At 33.9% G+C, this 21372-nt stretch overlaps 1 protein-coding gene across 1 annotated transcript; it reads right to left on the reverse strand.

Annotated features, from left to right (window-relative positions):
* Positions 1-481: 481 nt before the first annotated feature.
* On the reverse strand, positions 482-17917 carry LOC146941984 (serine carboxypeptidase-like 11). Its single transcript, XM_085755936.1, has 13 exons — positions 17477-17917; positions 15575-15651; positions 15326-15448; positions 15123-15225; positions 6452-6489; positions 6205-6303; positions 6020-6106; positions 2615-2767; positions 1591-1662; positions 1358-1476; positions 1134-1247; positions 859-904; positions 482-768 (listed from the first exon to the last, which is right to left on the reverse strand). The coding sequence occupies exons 1-13, from the start codon at positions 17802-17804 to the stop codon at positions 685-687; spliced, it is 1443 nt and encodes a 480-aa protein (XP_085612062.1). The 5' UTR covers positions 17805-17917; the 3' UTR covers positions 482-684.
* Positions 17918-21372: the final 3455 nt, after the last annotated feature.

Consider the following 21372-nt stretch of genomic DNA (forward strand, 5'->3'; position numbering starts at 1 on the left):
CAGATGGTTGTTAGTTCGACAGATTTAGGAACACTTAACATATTGGAGATTGCAAAACCATCAACTTTGACCGTCGAAATTCAAATTGTTTATGAAGAGACAAGATCAAGAGGTCGAAGACATGTGGAAGCTTGTCAAGAATCTAAGAAGCATAGCAAGACACACGTCGAAGGCTTTATTTGTAAGTTATTTCTTACTAAGTATAAATAGTGATTATATATAGGAAATAAGGGTCACAAATCATTCCCAGAAACGAGTTGTTTGCATTTACTTTAATTTTAAACATATTTCGATTCAATCAAATTACTCATTTAATGTCATCTTTTTACATCCAAACCGATGAACATTCGAACGTATAAGAGAAATATTGCACAAATATGTCCTAAGATTTACTAGTTTGATCCTGTAAGTAATAAATTTAAAATTAATGGTCGTTTACCAAAAACACCGATAAACAATAACAAATTGTAAATTTTGAAAATGACAAGCTAAAATCAAATTTTCATTGAGAACAAGTTGGACTCAGACCAGCCAATAATTTTTATTAGTAATTGAGACCTTGAACAAATTTTTTTATATAGACATTTTTGTTTATAAAATCTAATGAAAAATGATTTTATGTTTATGAACCCAAAGCGAAATTTTAGTAGCCTTCTTAATTGGGTCGGCTCTGGTATTATACATCTAGAGTGGCTTATAAGATATCCACCTACTGAACATGGAAAAACATTCTTCAGGTTTGTACTCTGGAGCAGTATGTCCTCCCCCCTGTAATTTATTTTATAAAAACAGGTGAAAATTAATTAGTTATATATGCATAAAGAGGCTGATTAAATTATAGAATGATAAATTTGTTACCTTCACAGTTGCAAATGTCATCAAATTTGAGTAAGTCCTCATGTATCTATCAATTGAAGAGAAATTAATGTGACAATTCATTTTTTAATTAAATAAATCCAAAAAATATCATTTTGCAATTTGGGTGAAATGAGTCTTGCTATTGCAGGCCTCAGCTAACCAAAACAATAACAACATGATTTTCAATAAAAAAAACAACCTGATTTTCAATGTAAGGTCTCATATAAATTAAAACATCGTATTGCATGGATTTATAGTTAGGAGTGCATGCATACCCTGCAACTTGGGCATTAGAATACCATTGCCTCCAATCATCGATGATAGAATAGTTTAACGACCTTATCCAAGCTTGAGTCGCCATGAATGGAACTAACATATCATGATCCCCGCTGTAAACAAAATTTGTCTTAAAATCAGTAAACTTAATTACATGGCCAATTTATACTTGTTCAAATTCAATACTAAAACATTAGGGAATTATATACATAACAATATTGACCTGTATATTAATGAACGATAGCCTTTTCTGCTAAGATTTACATGATACTCAAAACTGCTAAGGGGTTCGTACTTGAAAGGTATGCCATAGTCACAACGCTTCCATTTTCCTATACTTCCCTGAATTGCAAATATATATTTATTTATATATAATATAACCTAACAAGCACAAAGATTATGGTCCCGTGCTTCTAACAGTAGTGGAAAAAACATGATATTATAATAAATAAATACCTTTTGAATGTGCAGTGCTTTGCGAACATTGTCGTCGTTGGCCCAATAGGCAGAAAGGAAATATGCATAACTCTACCCATGGAAAAAGAAGAAAATCGGATATTTTTAGGTGAATTATTATCACAATAACATTGGAGAGATTTATCAATTATTATCACAATTAAAGCTTATAGGCCCGTTCAGATAAGTCATTGTAATTTTATTTTCTGATTTTAAATATTTTATTAATATTTTAATATTCATGAGTCAAAACTAATTAATAATTTAATATTCACAAAAATACGATTTGATTGTGCTTTATTTTCACGATGCAAATACTTTCTAAAAGTCATAAAAAAAAAAATCAAATTTCACATAAAAATCAGTGACTAAAAAATTATTTAAGCCAAAATTTTGGAAACATATAATTGAAGATTTGGAAATGTTAGATCACTTATTAAGAAGTCTAAAAAATAAATTATGTCTTGAAAATGATACTACACTCTTATTTCCATTTTTAATTCCTTTATTTTTTTGACTAAACCATTTTTAATTCCTTCAAAGTAACTTTTTTCTGGTACATTCTTGAAGATCTTACCCGAGAAAATACATTCCCGTTCCCTTAATAAAAAAAGAACCATTCTTGTTGTTTTTAACGAAAAAGAGGGGTAAGCCCCAACAACGAAAAAAGAAGACAAAAATTGAATGTCTCTAAGAAAGGTTAACGCTCCAACGAGCCAATATACGGAATTGAGGAAGAGAATTCATTTTCATGATATGCGCAAAACCAATTTTAATCACTTAATCAATGCATAATTATTTTATGGTTAAATAGTTTTTCCATCCTTTTTTTTTATATAAAAATTTGTCCCTAAAAATATTATTTTTCTTTGATCATTATTTTTTTGAAAAAGAAAATTACTATATCTTAAAACTGATTATATGATATGTGAATAAAGAGAGAGTCCGTATTGAATCTTAATGTAAAATTAAATTAAGGTGTTGGCGATTATACGCTAAAATTAAATTAGTTTCAAGAAGTTACCCGACAGGTCAAATGTGGCAATGTAAGAGAAGAACTAAAAATGGTGTTGGCCTTATGAATAAGGAGTCTCCTCCCAAGGACTTCCGTTGGATTTGGCAAACGAAACTCGCAATTCGGTTCCAAAACATGAGCCATATTAACTCCTGAAATAGCCTGAGTGATCACAACAATAATAAGCAGTAGTCAAGTCTGGATGACTTGTTATTTATATAAGGTTTTAAGTTACATTAAAAGATGCACAATCTTATTTTCTTTTTCTAGTAGCCTAGTGACTAGAACTCACACACAATTAAATATGGAAAACTGGGGTGTCCGGGGTTCAAACCACGACCCCTGCATAAATTATGCATCAACCAAATTACGGTGGAGACGGATAGATTGGAAGTTGTCCAACACATCAAAGGTGGGAGCAGAAATAATACCAAGTTTAGGTATTATTTCTGTCTGGATGTTAATTAATAATGATAGCTTTGAGGTAGAATATATTAGGAGACAAGAAACCGGAGTTGCTTATGATGAGCTAGCAAGGGTAACACGGAATCAAACAATTGGTTAAGTATGTCTACCGAGGACGAATTGTTCAGGAGAGGCAGAGTGTAATTTATGTGTGGAACAATTTTTAATTTGATTTTACTTATCTCTCAACCTAACACTGGTTTATTAGAACTTTTTCCTGTAAGAAATGGAGAGTTAACACCAAAAAAAAGTACGGGTAACACACATTTATGCTAGTCACCAATTTTTTTTATTATGTTATCGCGACGATTATTTTACGTAAAATGTAGGGTAAATTACACTAACCTCCCCTGAGGTCTCTTTAAATGACAGAGACACCCCCTCTAGTTTCTTATTTAGCACTAACCTCCCTTGGTGTTAAACACCGTTTAACTTCTGTCAAACTATATTTAGGAAAAAAAAACAAAAACAAAAAAACTCATGTTAACGTTGTCTTTTCATCTCCTCCAAACCCAAAATTTTCATTCCTCCATGGAAGCAACGCAGAAAACATAAAGCTCGTGTCTTTCTCTTTAGTTCTTGTCCATTGGATAGATTCCATTCTCGTACATCATGCTTTTGTGGATATCTATTGTCCTGTTCGTTTTGCTGGTATTGGAATCAGGAACAAAAAAAGGGCAATTTCCATGGTACAATTTATTTGAATATTAAGTTTCGTCCCAAACCCATTTGCCTTTGGAATAATAACAAGCTTCAATTGATTGAATTTTTTGTGAATTGTTGGGAGGAAATGTGACAAAAATCAAAGCCAAAAAACCTTTTGACTAAAGGTTACAAAAAATGGCTGATAGAACGGACAAGAAAAGCTTAGAACTTTTTACAGATATTCTATGGTTTGGTAGATGAAGATTATCATAACTAGAAAAAGAAAAGTAGCAGCTTTACTTTTAACGGATAATAAACGGTGTTAAGTTGTAAAGGGAGGTATCCATCTAATTATGTCACTTTGGGGGAGGTTAATGTCTATTATAAAACTAGAGGGGGTGTCTGTGTCATTTAATGAAACCTTGGGGGAGGTTAGTGTAATTTACCCTAAAATGTAATGAGTTTATTCCTTTCAAAAAATAGGTTTATTGCGATCGTCTCAATCAATTTCAGCAAACAGCATTACTAAATTTTTCATACAATAGTTTTTAGTATAAAGGAATAATTAGATATTTTGTTCGCCTCGGTTTTGAAAACTTTTTTCCTCCGTAAATTCAATCCACAATTTTTATTTGTGGTGTGTGGGACATAAATATGAGAATCTCTTAAATTGATATTTGAATTTTGGTGAGAACTTGAGTTTAACCCCTTCTAATAGGGCATCCAATTAGACTTAAATATGTAATTTAAATATTTATGTTAGATGTAGAAGCCTTTAGGCCTTTTGTTCCCCCCCTTCTCACCAATTTTACTTTTTCTCTTTCAATTTCTTCTTCTTCTTTAATCTATGTGTCCTTCACTCTATGTGTTGTAGGCATGGCAACAAAACTCATACCTGCGGGTACCTCTCCGAATCAAACTTACTTTGACGGGTTTTTCCTGCTTTGACTGGGTTTTGGTATGCGTATGAGTTTTCCCTGATTTCAAACACGGGTACAAGACGGGTAACGGGGATATAGGTACCCAAACTCGTCCCGAATGTAGAAAATCAATTTACTACCCCTTTTATATAAGTAGAAACCTAAACCCTAAATCATTTCACTCACACGGTCAGAGTCTCAGTCTTTTCAGATGATACTTAGTTATCATAGTTCTCTCTTTTCTCCTCCCATATCTCACACTCTTAGCCTCTCTCTTCTCAATCAACATAGCATTGATCGTTGTCATCTCTTTGCTGGATAATGCATAACAACATTGTGATTGGGGATGAAAAATACTTTTACTTTTACTAGAAAAAAAATGTATCTACTGCGGGGATGGGGATGGGTCGGGGATACCCAAATCCGCCGGGGATGGGGATCGATTAGTCATCCCTGTTGGATATGGATAGAGTAACAGATAAGCATATGAAAGTAGTGAATGGGGACAAAGAAGGTGAAACCCGTCCCCACCCCACCTCATTGTCAAGCCTAATGTGTTGGATTGAAATTGATTTCAATTGCATGCGAGTGAAATTGAAGCAAAAATAATCCAAACATTTAATTGGGTTATTATAAACATGAGTCACTTAATCCATATTTTTTTTTTTGAGCAAACCATCTTTTATTCTTAGCCATTCCTTTTAACTTAATGACTATTATTAATTCTTATCATTCTCAGTTGATATTACTTATATATGTGTCCCTAAAAAAAATTACTTATATATGTGTGGTTTCACCGAGACAGTTGAAATTACTCGATCAGCAAAGAAAAATATCTTTTATTTTATGAAAAAAGAAAAAAGCTAAAAGCCCAACTAAACAACAATTAAAATAGGAATTATGCTCTTTACCCAACAAAAAATGCTCATTCCCAACTGAAATGACTATAATGCCCCTGCGTGAGTTAACTCACCCTAGTTTAAATCTCTGCGTGAGTTAAGTCACGCATATTTAACACTAGTGTGAGTAAACTCATGCAGGGATATTTTTAGAATTTCAGTTGGGAATGAGGAAAATGTGTTGGCTAAAGAGCAGAATTCTTAAAATAGAAGTACAACATCTAACGATCACATATCTATTCAACTAATTGCATGCTCTATCACCTTTCGGTTACACTCAACTCAAAAACTCTTATAATTAACCTGCTTGTATATTTGTAAAGACGTTTTAACTATGAATTTGTTGCAACTTAGAAGCTATCTTTACTTATAATCAAACCAAACCTTAGTAGTATTATTTACTCATCTATTAAAAAAAAAATGTTGTGCAAAAATTGAATGGCAGAAGTACAATAGAGACACAACACAATGTTTACAAGGCTTACCTCCTCGTAGGATTGGAAGACTTTCAGACAAAATGTGTTTTGGGGATCCATATTTTTATACTCGCCTCTACAATTTTTTTGCAGTGACTGTTATTATCAACACAATATTCTTGTTAGTATTAAATATTAATCACCATTAAAAAAATAGTGAATTTGTGATTATTGATTATCAAAAATAAAATTACCTCGTAACGTTCATCAGAAATTAGTGCCATGCCATGATTAAATGGTATTCTGTAATTATCGTCACTTGGTGCTGTTATGGGATTTCCAAGTATGTATCCCTAAATAAAAAGGGTTTTAATCAATTTACATAATCAACAAAAATGGTACCTTTGTATTATGTTGGTCAATTAATATCAAGATGACAAATTTATTGAAGCAATGTATACGAATTTGCAGAAAATTAATCATTGGTTTAAATGTGCAAACCTGGAGGTTTACCCACGGTTGAAGACCACCTTCATTTCCTGCAAAATTAGCAAATCATTAGCACACTCATATAGGTCCATATATTAACATTGACACATAGAGCTCACGTGGTAATTAATGTCATCAAAGACAAATTGTTTAGGGGAATATGAGTTTGATAATGGAGTGTGTTCACGTATGTAAACACAAGTTAATTACAACAAGTGAGTTACTCAGTGAAATGTCCTAGATGGAGTTTCAAGAGCACTCTAAGAAGTAAATGAAGAATACACTGTTTTCACTATTTAGAATCTATCTCATCATACATCTAAGTGTCCCCCTTTTATAATCATCAAAGTGTTGGTTTAATGGGCCTTTCTCAGATCATCCAAAGCACATTAGGTTGTGATCCAGAGTCTCCCATTGGTTATCTGTTTTGAGTACGACCGTGCGTGGACTAAGGAGCAACTCATCCGTATCGGGCGCGTGGAGTTGAGACACGCTGATCAACCATACAGGACATGTGGTATTAAGCGAAGATGAGTTGAGCTGAGCTTATTGGCCTTGCTTGAACAGTCGAACCAGTGAAGATAAGAACGAGTTGAGCTGGCTTGACTTAAATAGTGATGTAAGATTTTTCCTACATGTCATATAACTATGTACACGTGAGTATATATAGGATCGTTTCCACAGGGAGTTACGTTTAATCATAAGCATTTACACAATCGTTCACATTAAGGGTTTGGATATAATTTGTTTGTTTGTAACACTATATCCATATTTGACATTTAAGTAAAAACGAGAGGGGATCGAACTATTTCGCTTGCGGTATAAGATAACGAGCAAGCATAACAGCAGCAATCTCTCGATCGATTAACAGACTCTAGCTTTATAACCAATATTATTACAATCATTTCTACAATATCCTTCGTGTCCAAAGCGACATCGTTATTTCCAAGTTAGCGTTTAAACATTCGTGTCCAAATTCCTTAAACGATAACAAAGTCGATCGGATAACTTAATCGACCGTGTCCAGCCTGATTAAGTATCCGAAAGCATTAAAATCTTGATTAAAAGTAATTATCAAAGGTTTACAAACTTGTCAAGAGTGATATAACATAAGATAGATTGTTATTCTAGTTCTAGATTCAAGGGTTTGTGTCCAAATCATCTTGAATCTCTTTGAAAGCATTAAAAGCAAGAATAACAACAATATTGAATCATTAAGCTAGAACCTTATATATTAAAAGATCAAAAGATTACATAATAGCTTGATTGTTACCTCAATACTACATAGAAGGTGATAGTTACATATAGACATGTAAACTAATGCAAGGAAGGAAGGAAAGATGAAGATTCCATGCCAAGATCCTTGATGTCTCAATGAATCTAGGGTTGAATCTACTCCTTAATCACTTGCTTTGTGTTTCTCTCTATGAAATAGCTCTAACCTCTCTCTAGAAATGTATAAAATGTTTCAATGGAATAGTGAATAGTCCTAGAGAGAGGGAAAACTTGTATTTAAATGGGCTGAAAACGTGTAATCTCGCTTAAGCGAGATTCATCTCGCTTAAGCGAGAAGCCTAAATATCTAACAATGGCCAATGAAGTCTTGCCACGTAGCCCTGCTCCTTGATGAAGTTGCATCTCGCGTAAGCGAGTGAGACCTCGCGCAAGCGAAGTTGCTTGAAACATAAACCGCCTTAGAATCCTGCTTGAGCGACATGGAAGCGAGATAGAAAGCGAGATGCTCATCTGTTCCCTGGAGAAATCTCGCGTAAGCGAGATGATCTCGCGTAAGCGAGATTCTAAAATTCACAAGCGACCCTGGAAGCGAGATGCAAGCGAAGGTTGAGCTTCTCCCTGGAGGAATCTCGCTTAAGCGAGATGACCTCGCGTAAGCGAGATTTGCTTGGTTCACACAACTTGAGTTTTGGTCCTTGCTTGTCATTTCCTGCATAAATTGGGTAGAATTAGGCATATAAAGCATAAATGGTATAATTATAACAATTGGTTGCTTTTCCGTAGATAACTTGCATAACAAGTCACTAAAAATGCCTCTTTTAACACATGAAATATATTACTTTTGAGCACTTATCAAACTCTCCCCAACTTAGCTTTTTGTTTGTCCTCAAACAAAAGAATCAAAAGGAAACTCACAAGGCTTTGGACAAGCTTTCTAGCACAATACCAAACAATTCAAATTAAATAAAAATTTTCAAGTGGTGATTCAAATGTGAAAGCACCGGCAAGCATGAAGTTCTCCATTATTCCTAGCACAGCTATAAATGTGAAACAAGTCCTAAGCACAAAATACACATCATAAACTTCAAAGTATAAACATATCTATCTATGAACCACACCTAACACACTTCTTTGAAAGTAAATGCAATATAATGATAACAATGAATGAGGTAATGAACACACATCCAACAATCATGCTAACATCCTATTTAAGTTAGGTGTCCATCCAAATATCGTCTCAAAAAGCATAAAAGCATGGATCAAAAGGTCTTGCAAGGGTTATAACTTGGCCGGGCTACAAAAGAAATGTCATATGTGGGGCAATTGATCAGAAAGCCTATCAAAGAGGAACATTTTTTTGTATCACAACTTGAAATCCAAATACTTCCTTACCAAGAATTAAAACCTCTGGTGATTAACAATCAAACTTATAACCTTGACAACTTATTCTATTTTTGATTTTTCTCTTTCTTTTTCTTTTCTTTTCTTTTCTTTTTCAAATGTACAATTTTTTTCTTTGATTCAATGTTGTCAGGTTATTTTACAACTTCACCATAACTTAACATATAATGCCTCCTTTTCCTCCCCAACTTGAATACAACAAAAACTCTAATTGAATGTTCCCCTATCCTAAGGCAAGGGACAAAGTACAAAAAGGTTAAGGGTTCAACAAAGTAAGATTATCAAAGTCCTATAAGATTCAACCATGAACTGGATTTTTGAAAAATTTCAGGCAAATTCAACAAGCATTGTGCTTATGAATATTGACAGTTCATGTTTGAGGACTTGATTCATTTGGCTCAGATTGGGGTATCAGATACTCGCTCTTCTCACAGGTAGGCTTTATGTGGTCAAGTAGGTTACTCTCAATTCAAAAAGTGCCTTGATCCTTTCCATGCTTTCAAACAATTCAAAATAATTATCAGATTTAACATAACTAAAACAAGTTAGACGATGATTATCGGTCTCCAGCATATATACAAAAGATTGAAGCTACCTCACATTTAGGTTAAGTACTAAGTGGTTCAAAGATATTCATGTTTATGAAAAGACTTAAATGATATATATTTTGTGCACAGTACAAATTTCAAATTCATAGTAACACCTAGAATAACAGGAAACCAATACCTTGGCAATGCGCTTTCTCACAATTCATATCATTATCACTCACCTGCTTTTGCTCAATAATTGGCTCCATAGAGCACTTTAAACTTTGATGTTTATGAGCAATTTTTTTCTTTTGACTAAACACAAGCAAGATTAATCAAAAATTTCATCCAAAGCAATAAGTTAAAAACCAAACAACAAGCTAAGCTATTTAACCCAAAACGAAATTAAAATTAAACCAAAGTAATGAACACCCAAAACCGTGCTCAAAAAGTATAAGTTCAAAAGCGATAAAATTGTTTCAGCATAAAAATAAAACATAAACTAAAAAGTCAAAGCAGAAGTCAAAATAAACTAAGCATCAAAAGAATGCGGTCAGTGTGCCGCATCATCATCCATATCATCCTGCTGAGATAAATGGACACTGGCTGTCCTCTCTGGATCATCATCGACACCAAGCACACTAGCTGTCCCATGCACACTAGCTGTCCTCACCGCATCACCACCAATGTGGACACTGGCTGTCCTAGTAAAGTCATCAGCTGCTCCACCAAATGCTGCACCACTGCCCCCTCCTGGGTAGATTGGCCTGTCCCTAGGCCACATGCAAGAATCATAGTACTGTGCAGGAGTGAACACAAAACACCGGGGATCCATGTGAGCATCGTAAAGATGCGAGTAGATGCCCTGGTTGCTGCGAAAGATAGCAGCCTGCTGATCCATTATGTGATTCTCTCTCAGCTCCTGTGCTTGAGCTAACTGAAAGGCTTGCTGCTGCTGTGCCTGAGCTCTCTCAACTGCTCGCTGCTCATACTGAGCCATATATGCCTGAAAAGATGAAAAATCAAAAGTGCCGGGCTGCTGAGGTGGTGGCATACTCTGGTGAGGATCTTCATGCGCTGGATAGTCCTCAGGTTGGGGTACATCCTCAGGTTGGGGTACTTGAGAAGAAAAAGCAGCACCCTTAGATAGTGCTCTAGAAATGTAACCCCGAATGTACTTGTCATCAATGGGAGATACCAGCTCTTCTGAAAAAGGCTCGGTGACGGGTACCTGATGGTGCCTAAGTAAGCCCATAATAAAGCCCGGAAAAGCGAGTCTGGTCTCTGGTCCTGCTACACCACCGAGAGCTACATGCTTCAGCTCTCTTGAAATAATTGCAGCCACATCCACTGCCCTTCCTTTGCAAATATGCCAAATCAGAGGAGGCATCACTTTCTTTGGAGTTGTGGTGACATGGCTTTTTGGCCAGACATTATGAACCAAGAACTTAAAAATAATACCAGCTTTTGGCCTCATATCAGAGAAAGCTGCCAAATTTCGGTTACCCGCTTTGGACTCAGTGTAAGTCCTTCCTGGTAGCAAAATTTCCCTCTCTATCTTACCAAGATTCCAATCAGCAGCCTCTTCTCTTTCCCCATAAGGACACAAGGCAGGTGTGTCAGGGTCATCGGACTCGGGTAAAGTGTAAGGTTTGCCTAGGTAATCATTAATAGCATCCCTATCGAAGCGGATGGTTTTTCCTCTCACCATGGTGGTATAGGAAAATGCAGCTTGCATTTCCTTAGCATCACAATCTGGTAAGGCATTTGCATAAAACTCACACAGAAGGTCCAGGTTGATTTTGGGGTATGGGTTAAGGAGTTTCTCCCATTTTCTCTCAGTGAAAACAGCTGCAATGTCAGCATAGTCACCCTCAGGGTTAATCCGGAAAATTTTATCATGCCAGGTTTTCTCTTTTTTTAGCTCGAGAAACCTGGCATAGGTTTTGTTGGAAGTGTAAATGGTACGGTCCGGGTTTCTAGGTAAGGGTGCAGGACGATTTACCACACCTGATGAGGAAGCAGTGGTTTTTCGTTTCTTGGTTGGTTGATTTTTAGGTGCCATCTGCAAAACAACCAGCAAAACCATATACAGTATAGAACAATAATCAGCACATGTATGGAATCAAAAAGGTTAAGGCAGATAGACTTTAAAAAAAAACAGAGGTACAGAACAATCTCGCTTGTGGCTCGCTTAAGCGAGTTGCAAGCGAGATATTTCCAGAATTTCATATGAAGATTCGCTTGCGCGAGATTTTTGCTCAAGAACCTCGCTTGCGCGAGATATGTCTGTACCTGCGAAAGTTGACCCATTTCCAGCATAACACAACCAAAACCAAAATAATTTCAACAGAATTCAACCTCAATCCTCTTCTAACCAAACCAATTCATGAAAAGGAACCAAAATCAAGACTTGTATTCACATTCAATCAAAACCCTTATTTTTCAAAGATTCCAAAATGGGTCAAAATTTACACAATTGAATGTTGAAGAAAAACAGTGATGATTTTGATTCATTTTCATTGCTATGAACCTAAGGAAACAGTCTCTAGTCACAAACACCTACATCTATCCCTAGCCATTCTAAATTTGCATAAAGCATGAATTTTGAAATTGAAAAGCATGGCACAGAAATAGAAATCAAACCTGTTGAAAAGATGATTAATGAAGCAAGCAAATGATGATGAATGAAGAAGTATGCAAGTGCTTGACTATGGTTGAATTGGTTTTGATTTTAGGGTTAAAGTTTGTGAGGAAAAGAAAAGTTTAGAGAAAATGGAGAAAAGGAAAGTTAGAAAACGTAAATGAGTGGAAATGAGTGGATGGGGGAGTGGTTAAGGGGAGTTAATCCCCTTGGAAACCGTTACCCTTTTTTGAATTAAAAACTCATCTCGCTTGCGCGAGATTAACTCGCTTAAGCGAGATTTCTCCAGAACCAACAATTCGAAAATGCAACAATCTCGCTTAAGCGAGATTAACTTCGCCATTTTGATGTAAGATTTTTCCTACATGTCATATAACTATGTACACGTGAGTATATATAGGATCGTTTCCACAGGGAGTTACGTTTAATCATAAGCATTTACACAATCGTTCACATTAAGGGTTTGGATATAATTTGTTTGTTTGTAACACTATATCCATATTTGACATTTAAGTAAAAACGAGAGGGGATCGAACTATTTCGCTTGCGGTATAAGATAACGAGCAAGCATAACAGCAGCAATCTCTCGATCGATTAACAGACTCTAGCTTTATAACCAATATTATTACAATCATTTCTACAATATCCTTCGTGTCCAAAGCGACATCGTTATTTCCAAGTTAGCGTTTAAACATTCGTGTCCAAATTCCTTAAACGATAACAAAGTCGATCGGATAACTTAATCGACCGTGTCCAGCCTGATTAAGTATCCGAAAGCATTAAAATCTTGATTAAAAGTAATTATCAAAGGTTTACAAACTTGTCAAGAGTGATATAACATAAGATAGATTGTTATTCTAGTTCTAGATTCAAGGGTTTGTGTCCAAATCATCTTGAATCTCTTTGAAAGCATTAAAAGCAAGAATAACAACAATATTGAATCATTAAGCTAGAACCTTATATATTAAAAGATCAAAAGATTACATAATAGCTTGATTGTTACCTCAATACTACATAGAAGGTGATAGTTACATATAGACATGTAAACTAATGCAAGGAAGGAAGGAAAGATGAAGATTCCATGCCAAGATCCTTGATGTCTCAATGAATCTAGGGTTGAATCTACTCCTTAATCACTTGCTTTGTGTTTCTCTCTATGAAATAGCTCTAACCTCTCTCTAGAAATGTATAAAATGTTTCAATGGAATAGTGAATAGTCCTAGAGAGAGGGAAAACTTGTATTTAAATGGGCTGAAAACGTGTAATCTCGCTTAAGCGAGATTCATCTCGCTTAAGCGAGAAGCCTAAATATCTAACAATGGCCAATGAAGTCTTGCCACGTAGCCCTGCTCCTTGATGAAGTTGCATCTCGCGTAAGCGAGTGAGACCTCGCGCAAGCGAAGTTGCTTGAAACATAAACCGCCTTAGAATCCTGCTTGAGCGACATGGAAGCGAGATAGAAAGCGAGATGCTCATCTGTTCCCTGGAGAAATCTCGCGTAAGCGAGATGATCTCGCGTAAGCGAGATTCTAAAATTCACAAGCGACCCTGGAAGCGAGATGCAAGCGAAGGTTGAGCTTCTCCCTGGAGGAATCTCGCTTAAGCGAGATGACCTCGCGTAAGCGAGATTTGCTTGGTTCACACAACTTGAGTTTTGGTCCTTGCTTGTCATTTCCTGCATAAATTGGGTAGAATTAGGCATATAAAGCATAAATGGTATAATTATAACAATTGGTTGCTTTTCCGTAGATAACTTGCATAACAAGTCACTAAAAATGCCTCTTTTAACACATGAAATATATTACTTTTGAGCACTTATCAAATAGTCAAACCAGTGAAGATGAGGATGAGCTGAGTAGAGCTGAATTGAATAGTCAAACCAGTGTTGATGAGGATGAGTTGAGCTGGCTTGACTTGAACAGTCAAACCAGTGTTAATGAGGACGAACTGAGTTGGCCTGACTTGAACAGTCAAAACAGTGTCGAGTGAGATCTTGTTAGTTAGTCAAGTAAAGTATTACAAGTCACACGGAATGGTCCATCCATGCCAATCCACAGTCCGCCAAGCATCAAGCCTGTTAAGGCGTAGACGTTTGTTCTTTATTCGGTCGACCTAAACCAGTTCACAGTCCCCCAAGTGTCAAGCATGTTAAAGCGTAGACGTTTATTCTATATTCGGTCGACCTAAACCAATCCAGGGTAGAACAATTTTTAATCAATATGAACATTGATACATAGCCCACCCAAATTGGCTCGAGTCCCGGAGCACAGACCAAAGTCCCAAGACAACAACCGAAGTGGTCCAAATATTCAAAATGGTAAATAGATTAAAGGCTTAAATATGTCTTTCGTCCCTCCAAATATAGGCCATTTGAATTTTCGTCCCTGAAGTTACTAATCCTTCCAATCTGCCACTGCAAATATTAATCATTTGAAAAATGGTCCTAATTACATCCGATTAGTAACTTCAGGGACGAAAATTCAAATGATCTATATTTGCAAGGACGAAAGACCTATTTAAGCCAACCACCTCACCCAATCATCACTTGCCACATGGGCACCACGTCACTAATGACAGCCCACCTCAGCAAAAAAACCTAATTAGGACCAAAAGTCAAATGATTAATATTTGCAGTAGCAAATTGGAAGGATTAGTAACTTTAGGGTCGAAAATTCAAATGACTTATATTTGCAGGGACGAAAGACCTATTTAAGCCTAGATTAAAAACAATGTTACAATTTTGTAATCAAACGTAAAAATAGAAAGAGAAAAAAATTGACGGTCATCGAAGAGGACATTGAGCATTGCTTTTGAAGCTTATTATAATATTGTTACAAATTTGGCATGTAATTTGACTCATTTGTGAGTGTGGTACCTGATGAAATTTCTTGAACAATAATTGGAACTGTAATACCCGAGTATGAGTCACCAGCAATGTACACTTCATTTGAGATGAATTTTGGATGATCAATCAACCACTATATACATTTAAAGACGATTACTACAACTTTTATTCCAATCTTAAACTACAAAATGACATTATGATAGATGAAAAGTTAACTAATGTAATGAAATTACCTTCCTAAGAAATTGATGAGCATTGTGAGCTAGCTTCAAGGTGCTTTGCTGAACAGCACTTTCTGTTTTGGGATAAGAGAATCCAGTACCCACAGGCAAATCCAAAAATATAATATTACTTACCTGTCCACCATAATTTAACGATTAAACTTAAATTTGAATCAAACATATAAATAATACCATTGATGCAAAGAAATATTTGCCGAAACATATTAAATGTGTCATTAATTGTATCTAATTCAGCTCAACCTTAGTCCACGAATGTGGCCTCAATAGCAAATTTGGTAAACTTCCGTTGTATTCCTCTTTATTAAATGATAGTGGACCTGCAACACCCACCAAAGTAATAAGCATTTTTTTCAAAGCCAAACTAGTTCATTAAAGAAATGTTAAGCAGGAGATATGCACAAAAGACTTAATATTATAAAAACATGATAAAATAATATATTGATGCAAAATATAACATATAATATGTTTAAAATTAATATTACAGAATAAAAATAAAAAATTATCGATTATGTTTGAAACATATGAAATAGTTAAAATAATAAAATAAATTAAACTTATAAGTAGTGTTAAAAATAGTATAAACCAAGAAATAATAGATTAACGTAATATAACATAATAATAATAATAATATAAATACATATATTAATAAGGTTTGGTTGGATTTTGAAAATTTAATCCAAAATTCGATCCGATCTAAGTGATTTTCACAAAACCATATCTAAACAAAACCAAAATTCAAAAAAAAAAAAAAACTATCTTGTAAAACAAAAATTCAAATTCAAATGCAAAGTTAGAAAGCTTTGTTGGAGTTTTATTAAAACACAAATAAATGACTCTTGAATAGGCCTGACAATGAATCGAACCAATTCGACAATAGTTCGGAACTCGATTCGACAATTAACTCGTTGAACTTGGTTCATGAACCAAATGAGCTGAACTTGAGCTGAAAATTGAGTTCGTTAAATAAATGAGCTGAACTTGATCTGTATATAGTTCGACTCGGTTGGTTCATGAGCTGGCTCGATAATATATATATATATATATATATATATATATATATATATATATTTATTAGTTTAGTAAAACTTAATAAAGTGTAAACTTAAATATTAAAAGACGAAATATCTAATTTATTACAACCTTCCTCTGATATTTAAGTACTTTTTTTAGAGGAAATATTACTAATTTAATTAACAATTAACAATAATATTTATAAGAAGAGAGAGAAAATAATTAACAATATCAACAATAATAATTAGTATAAGAAATGAGAGAGAAAAAGAAGCTAATAATATACCTAGGCTTTTAACCACACATACACCCTCCGGTCACTAATATAAGCAAAAATCCATTTTCCGGTCACTAATATAAGCAAAAATCCATTTTCTAGGTTCATTCAATAAATGATGTATGTAATCTATAATAAAGACTCATTAATTGATAGAACCTAAAAATTAAATTTTTGCTTATATTAGTGACCGGAGGGTGTATGTACTAAAATTTGTCCCACATCGGTGAGTTCAATCACATCAGTGAGGACGAGTTGTTATAAAGAGAAGAGTAATGATATTTTGACATCCATTTGATGACAACTTTGTTGACAACCTTGTTTTTCTCACTTCTTATTGGTCAAAAACAATGGAGAGAGAAAAAGGAAGAGAGAGGATAACAACATCATGTGAGTATGAGAGAAAAAGTTGTCCAAAAGTTGTTAAAAAGTGGTTGTCAAAATATCATTTCTCTAAAGAGAAGCAAAGGGCGACACTGTTTGTAACTATAAGGTGCGATTGCCTTTCTCCGTAGTGGTCTTCGATATCCATAGTTTAATGAGTTCAATTTTTGTTTTGTTTTTAAATAAATTAAAAGGTCAAGTTATCCTTTTTTGACAAAACAAAAAAAAAGACCTTTTGAATTATGTTACTCGAGCACACGAGTTGAACTTAACGAACTGAACCGAGTTGTTCGTGAACTTTAAACGAGCTGAACTCGAGTTAAAAAAATAGTTCGTATCGAACTCAAGTCGAGTTTCGAACAGAGTTAATTCTTATCGAGCCGAGCGCAGACGAGTTCGACTCGATTCGACTCATTTCCAGCCCTACTCTTGAATAAAATTAGTTTGGAAGGATTGAGTTATAGTGTTACCTATTTCAAAGGCAAGGCCAGAGAAAGCAGAGCAACCAGGACCACCGGTTAGCCAAAGCAAGAGAGGATCTTCGTTAGGATTGTTTTCTGACTCTATAAAATAGTAGAACAGTTCCGCCGCATTCTCATTTGTTTCACTTTGATCACTTACTCCGACGTACCCAGTTTCGAGTAGAAAAGGAAGAGGGCCTTCAAAACCAGGAAGGAACTGCACAATGGAGTGTGATGTTGCAAAGACAAGATAGGAAGAGGGACACTGTAATAGTAACGCAATCACAAATATACAAGTAACAGTGTTGCTCCTGTGATGCCAACCGAGCCTTGCCATTTTTGAGTTTCTTCAATTGATGAGCGATTTCAATACCAGATCGAGTTGGAGGAGTAAAGGCAGGACGATGTTGACCAAAATGTGAGGGTATGATTACTATGAAGTGGAGATCACATGAATCGCATGGTATATTTTTTTTTTTTTGTATGATGAATCGCATGGTATTTATTATTATTATGGATCATGTTAACTTGTGCCCTTAGGGCACATGTTAAGGAACTCAAAAAGAACAACTTTGTATTGGAAAACATAATATTTTAACTTTTTAGAAGTTGACTGCACGACTTTTAATACGTATATTTCTATAATAAGTTCCTTAACATGTGCCTTTGAAGGCACAAATTAACATTTGCTTATTATTATTAGTATTTTTTTAACAAACACCAAAAAAAACCATGTTGGATTTCTGAGGCATCACTGAAGACCATGTGGAATTTTTGAGGCATCACTGAATTTGTCGACATAGCTAGCCTCCAGGTATCCTATAGACATCCTCTTCCATGACCGCGTTTCTATATTTTTATAAATAAAATAAGGGAAATGTTAACTTGTGTCCTCAAGGGTACATGTTAAGAAACTCCTTATAGAAATATACATATCAAAAGTCGTGTATTTGATTTCTTAAAAATTGTAAAATATTATGATTTCCAATACAAACTTGCTTTTTTTTAGTTCCTTAACATATGCCCTTAGGACACAAGTTAACATGACCCATAAAATAAGTGTTTTGATTAGGGCACTTGATAAAGATTTAAAAATGGCAACAATTGATAACTTTCATGTTTAAAAAGTTGTTTTTTGATATTTCAATATGTTGAATACACAAATTCTAAGATAAAATTGTTCCTTTAAACTTCTTAGAGTATATGAGCATTGTCCTTAGTTTTATATGAGCATTGTCCTGCTCAAATTAATTTGTTAATGTTAGCTGATTTTATTGGTATTTTCACACCGCGTGTAGTTAAGCGGTAGTTGTTTTTTTCTTTGGCCATTAGCCCTCTTGTAATCAAAAAAAAAAATTCTTACAGTATCATACACCAAAAAAAAAAAAAAACTTCTTATCAAGTGCCCATTTTTCATAAAATAAACCTTTTTTTTATGGTGGCCGGAGTTTGGACCCGGATCTTGCATATATAATGCATTGTCCCACCATAAAATAAACTCTTACTCCCTCCGTCCTATAATACTTGACACAGTTGACCTTATTACGCATGCCAATGCATAACTTTGAGCTTAAATATCTTGAATAATATATTAGAAAAAATAATGAAAATTTGATATTTTGAAAATACTCATCGAGACGAATCTAACGACATCTTATATGATACTCCCTTCGTCCCGCTATAGATGACCCATTTAAAAATGTGTAATTTTGACCTAACTTACTTTGACCATGTTTTTCTACTAATATACAAAGATAAATTATATCATATAAGATGTCCTTAGATTTGTCTCGATTAGTATTTTCAAAATATCAAATTTTCATAATTTTTTCTAATATATTATTCAAGATATTTAAGCTCAAAATTATGCATTGACATGCGTAATAAGGTCAATTGTGTCAAGTATTATGGGACGGAGGGAGTATTATTTATCTTTGTATATTACTAGAAAAATACGGTCAAAGTAAGTTAGATCAAAATTGCATATTTTCAAATGGGTCATCTATTGCAGGACGGAGGGAGTACTTAATAATTTAATTACAGGTAGTCTCATTTATTATTTTATACATAAGTTTTATTTATTTATTTGTTTTTCTCATCTTTTTATCTTATTTGTTTGTGTGACCTTGTAAATTCTCGTACCTTGTTAATAAATTAAATCACATATTTATCAAATAGTGAGCCGTATCTAATACCACATCACTGTTATCCAAGTGAAAAAAATGCCATGTGATCCCATAAACCATTTTGTGATAATGATTATGTGTATAATTACTCTTTTGTCTTAACGTCTATATTGAACACAAGACACAGTCTATGTCATCCTTGTCCAGTTCAATATTGAGCCCAAAAACATTTTTCCTGTTATATATGAGCTGCAAATTTCATGTATGTCACTTTGTCCCTCGACATGATTCGTGGAGTACACATCAATTACCAACTTTATAATAATCCTATTACGAACAATGTTCGAATGACAACAAAGTACATGACTCCTACATCTATGGTACATGGTGGTTTCAGGTCGAAACGTGTAATACACCACCATCACTATGAGAATATCTTCTTACACTTTTAATAACTCTTACCATGTAGTATTTTCATAACATATCAATTTGATATAAATATTACTCCTAATATTTATAGCTATGTGAAAACTTAATAACTCATTATCCATGACCTATTAGATATGAAGATCAACCAACTCACATAATAGTTAATATGCCTTACTACTATCTCATTTCACAATAAAACTTCTGACTACAATTACTTTAAGAATAATGTTCTTATGTTTAATGCAATTTCACGATTAAGTCACACTAAATTGTTCCACTAAAAGACTAATTATTCTAGGGCCTTAGAGCATCCACAATGGAGACTCTCATCTTTGAGGTCTTAAATGGGTCCTACATTGACACATCAGTTTTTAATAATTTTTTAATAATAGTACCTAATAGGTACTCAACCACTCCAATGGAGACCCTCTAACAAAAGGTCTAATTGGGTCCCACCAATATTATATATTTAATACACTATCTATTTTATACTATTAAATTGATTAAAATATAAAGTTACAAAATTTATATCAACAGTAGTTTATTAAAAAATTGAAAAATAATTAAAGTTTGAAAAATAATTAATAATAATAATATTGCCAAATATTTTCTTTCAAAAAAAAAATATTTCCAAATATTAAGAATTACAAATTATTTAAAATAATGACAAAATTACATAATTAAAACAATAACTAATTTTCTAAAATCTAAAATTACATAATTAAAATAATAACTAATTTGCTCTCAAACTAGTTTTGAAAATTTGGATTAGGAGGAGATTGAAAATTAGACATGAAATTGTAGAAATTATTTTGGTTTGGATTCATTGTAGAAATTGTACAATACGGAGAGGAATATATTTTGTAGAAATTAAACAAGACAAGGATATATGTGTAATGTACGAAGAGGAATGTGTGTGTGTGTGTGTGTGTGTGTGTGTGTGTGTGTGTGTGTCTATATATATATATATATATATATATATATATATATATATATATATATATATGTCTACAGTGCATAGCAATGAAAAGAGCAATGGTGCAACGGTCATATTTTAATAAAAAAAACATGAGAATTATTATTTTAATAAAAAAGTGATGTGGGTCCATTTAAGAACGAGGTCTTAATTTAGACCTTGCATATTTTAAAACCCTTATTTTTTTTCCATAATGGGAGTACCTATTAGGTACCAGATCTTAAATGTTTAAGACTCTCCCATTGTGGATGCTCTTATAATTTTGAAACAAAACCAAACCACTAAAAATGTTTTATTATTACAAATATATTTATACATACACGCACAAATTTATATATGTTTATATCAAAGTCATGATACTCCCTAAAAAAAAA

The sequence above is a fragment of the Medicago sativa genome, chromosome 3, assembly GCF_051527215.1.
Source record: "Medicago sativa cultivar Bolivia chromosome 3, Bolivia_mono, whole genome shotgun sequence".
In the NCBI taxonomy this organism is placed as follows: Eukaryota; Viridiplantae; Streptophyta; class Magnoliopsida; order Fabales; family Fabaceae; genus Medicago; species Medicago sativa.

Bases quoted from the DNA above. Each gene is read 5' to 3' on its own strand.
- LOC146941984 (XM_085755936.1), bottom strand. From the start codon at position 17,804: ATGGCAAGGCTCGGTTGGCATCACAGGAGCAACACTGTTACTTGTATA. The intron at 15,449-15,574 runs GTTGAGCTGAAT...TATGGTGGACAG, and splicing joins GGCCACATTCGTGGACTAAG to GTAAGTAATATTATATTTTT. The intron at 1,477-1,590 runs GTATTTATTTAT...TTTGCAATTCAG, and splicing joins AAGCACTGCACATTCAAAAG to GGAAGTATAGGAAAATGGAA.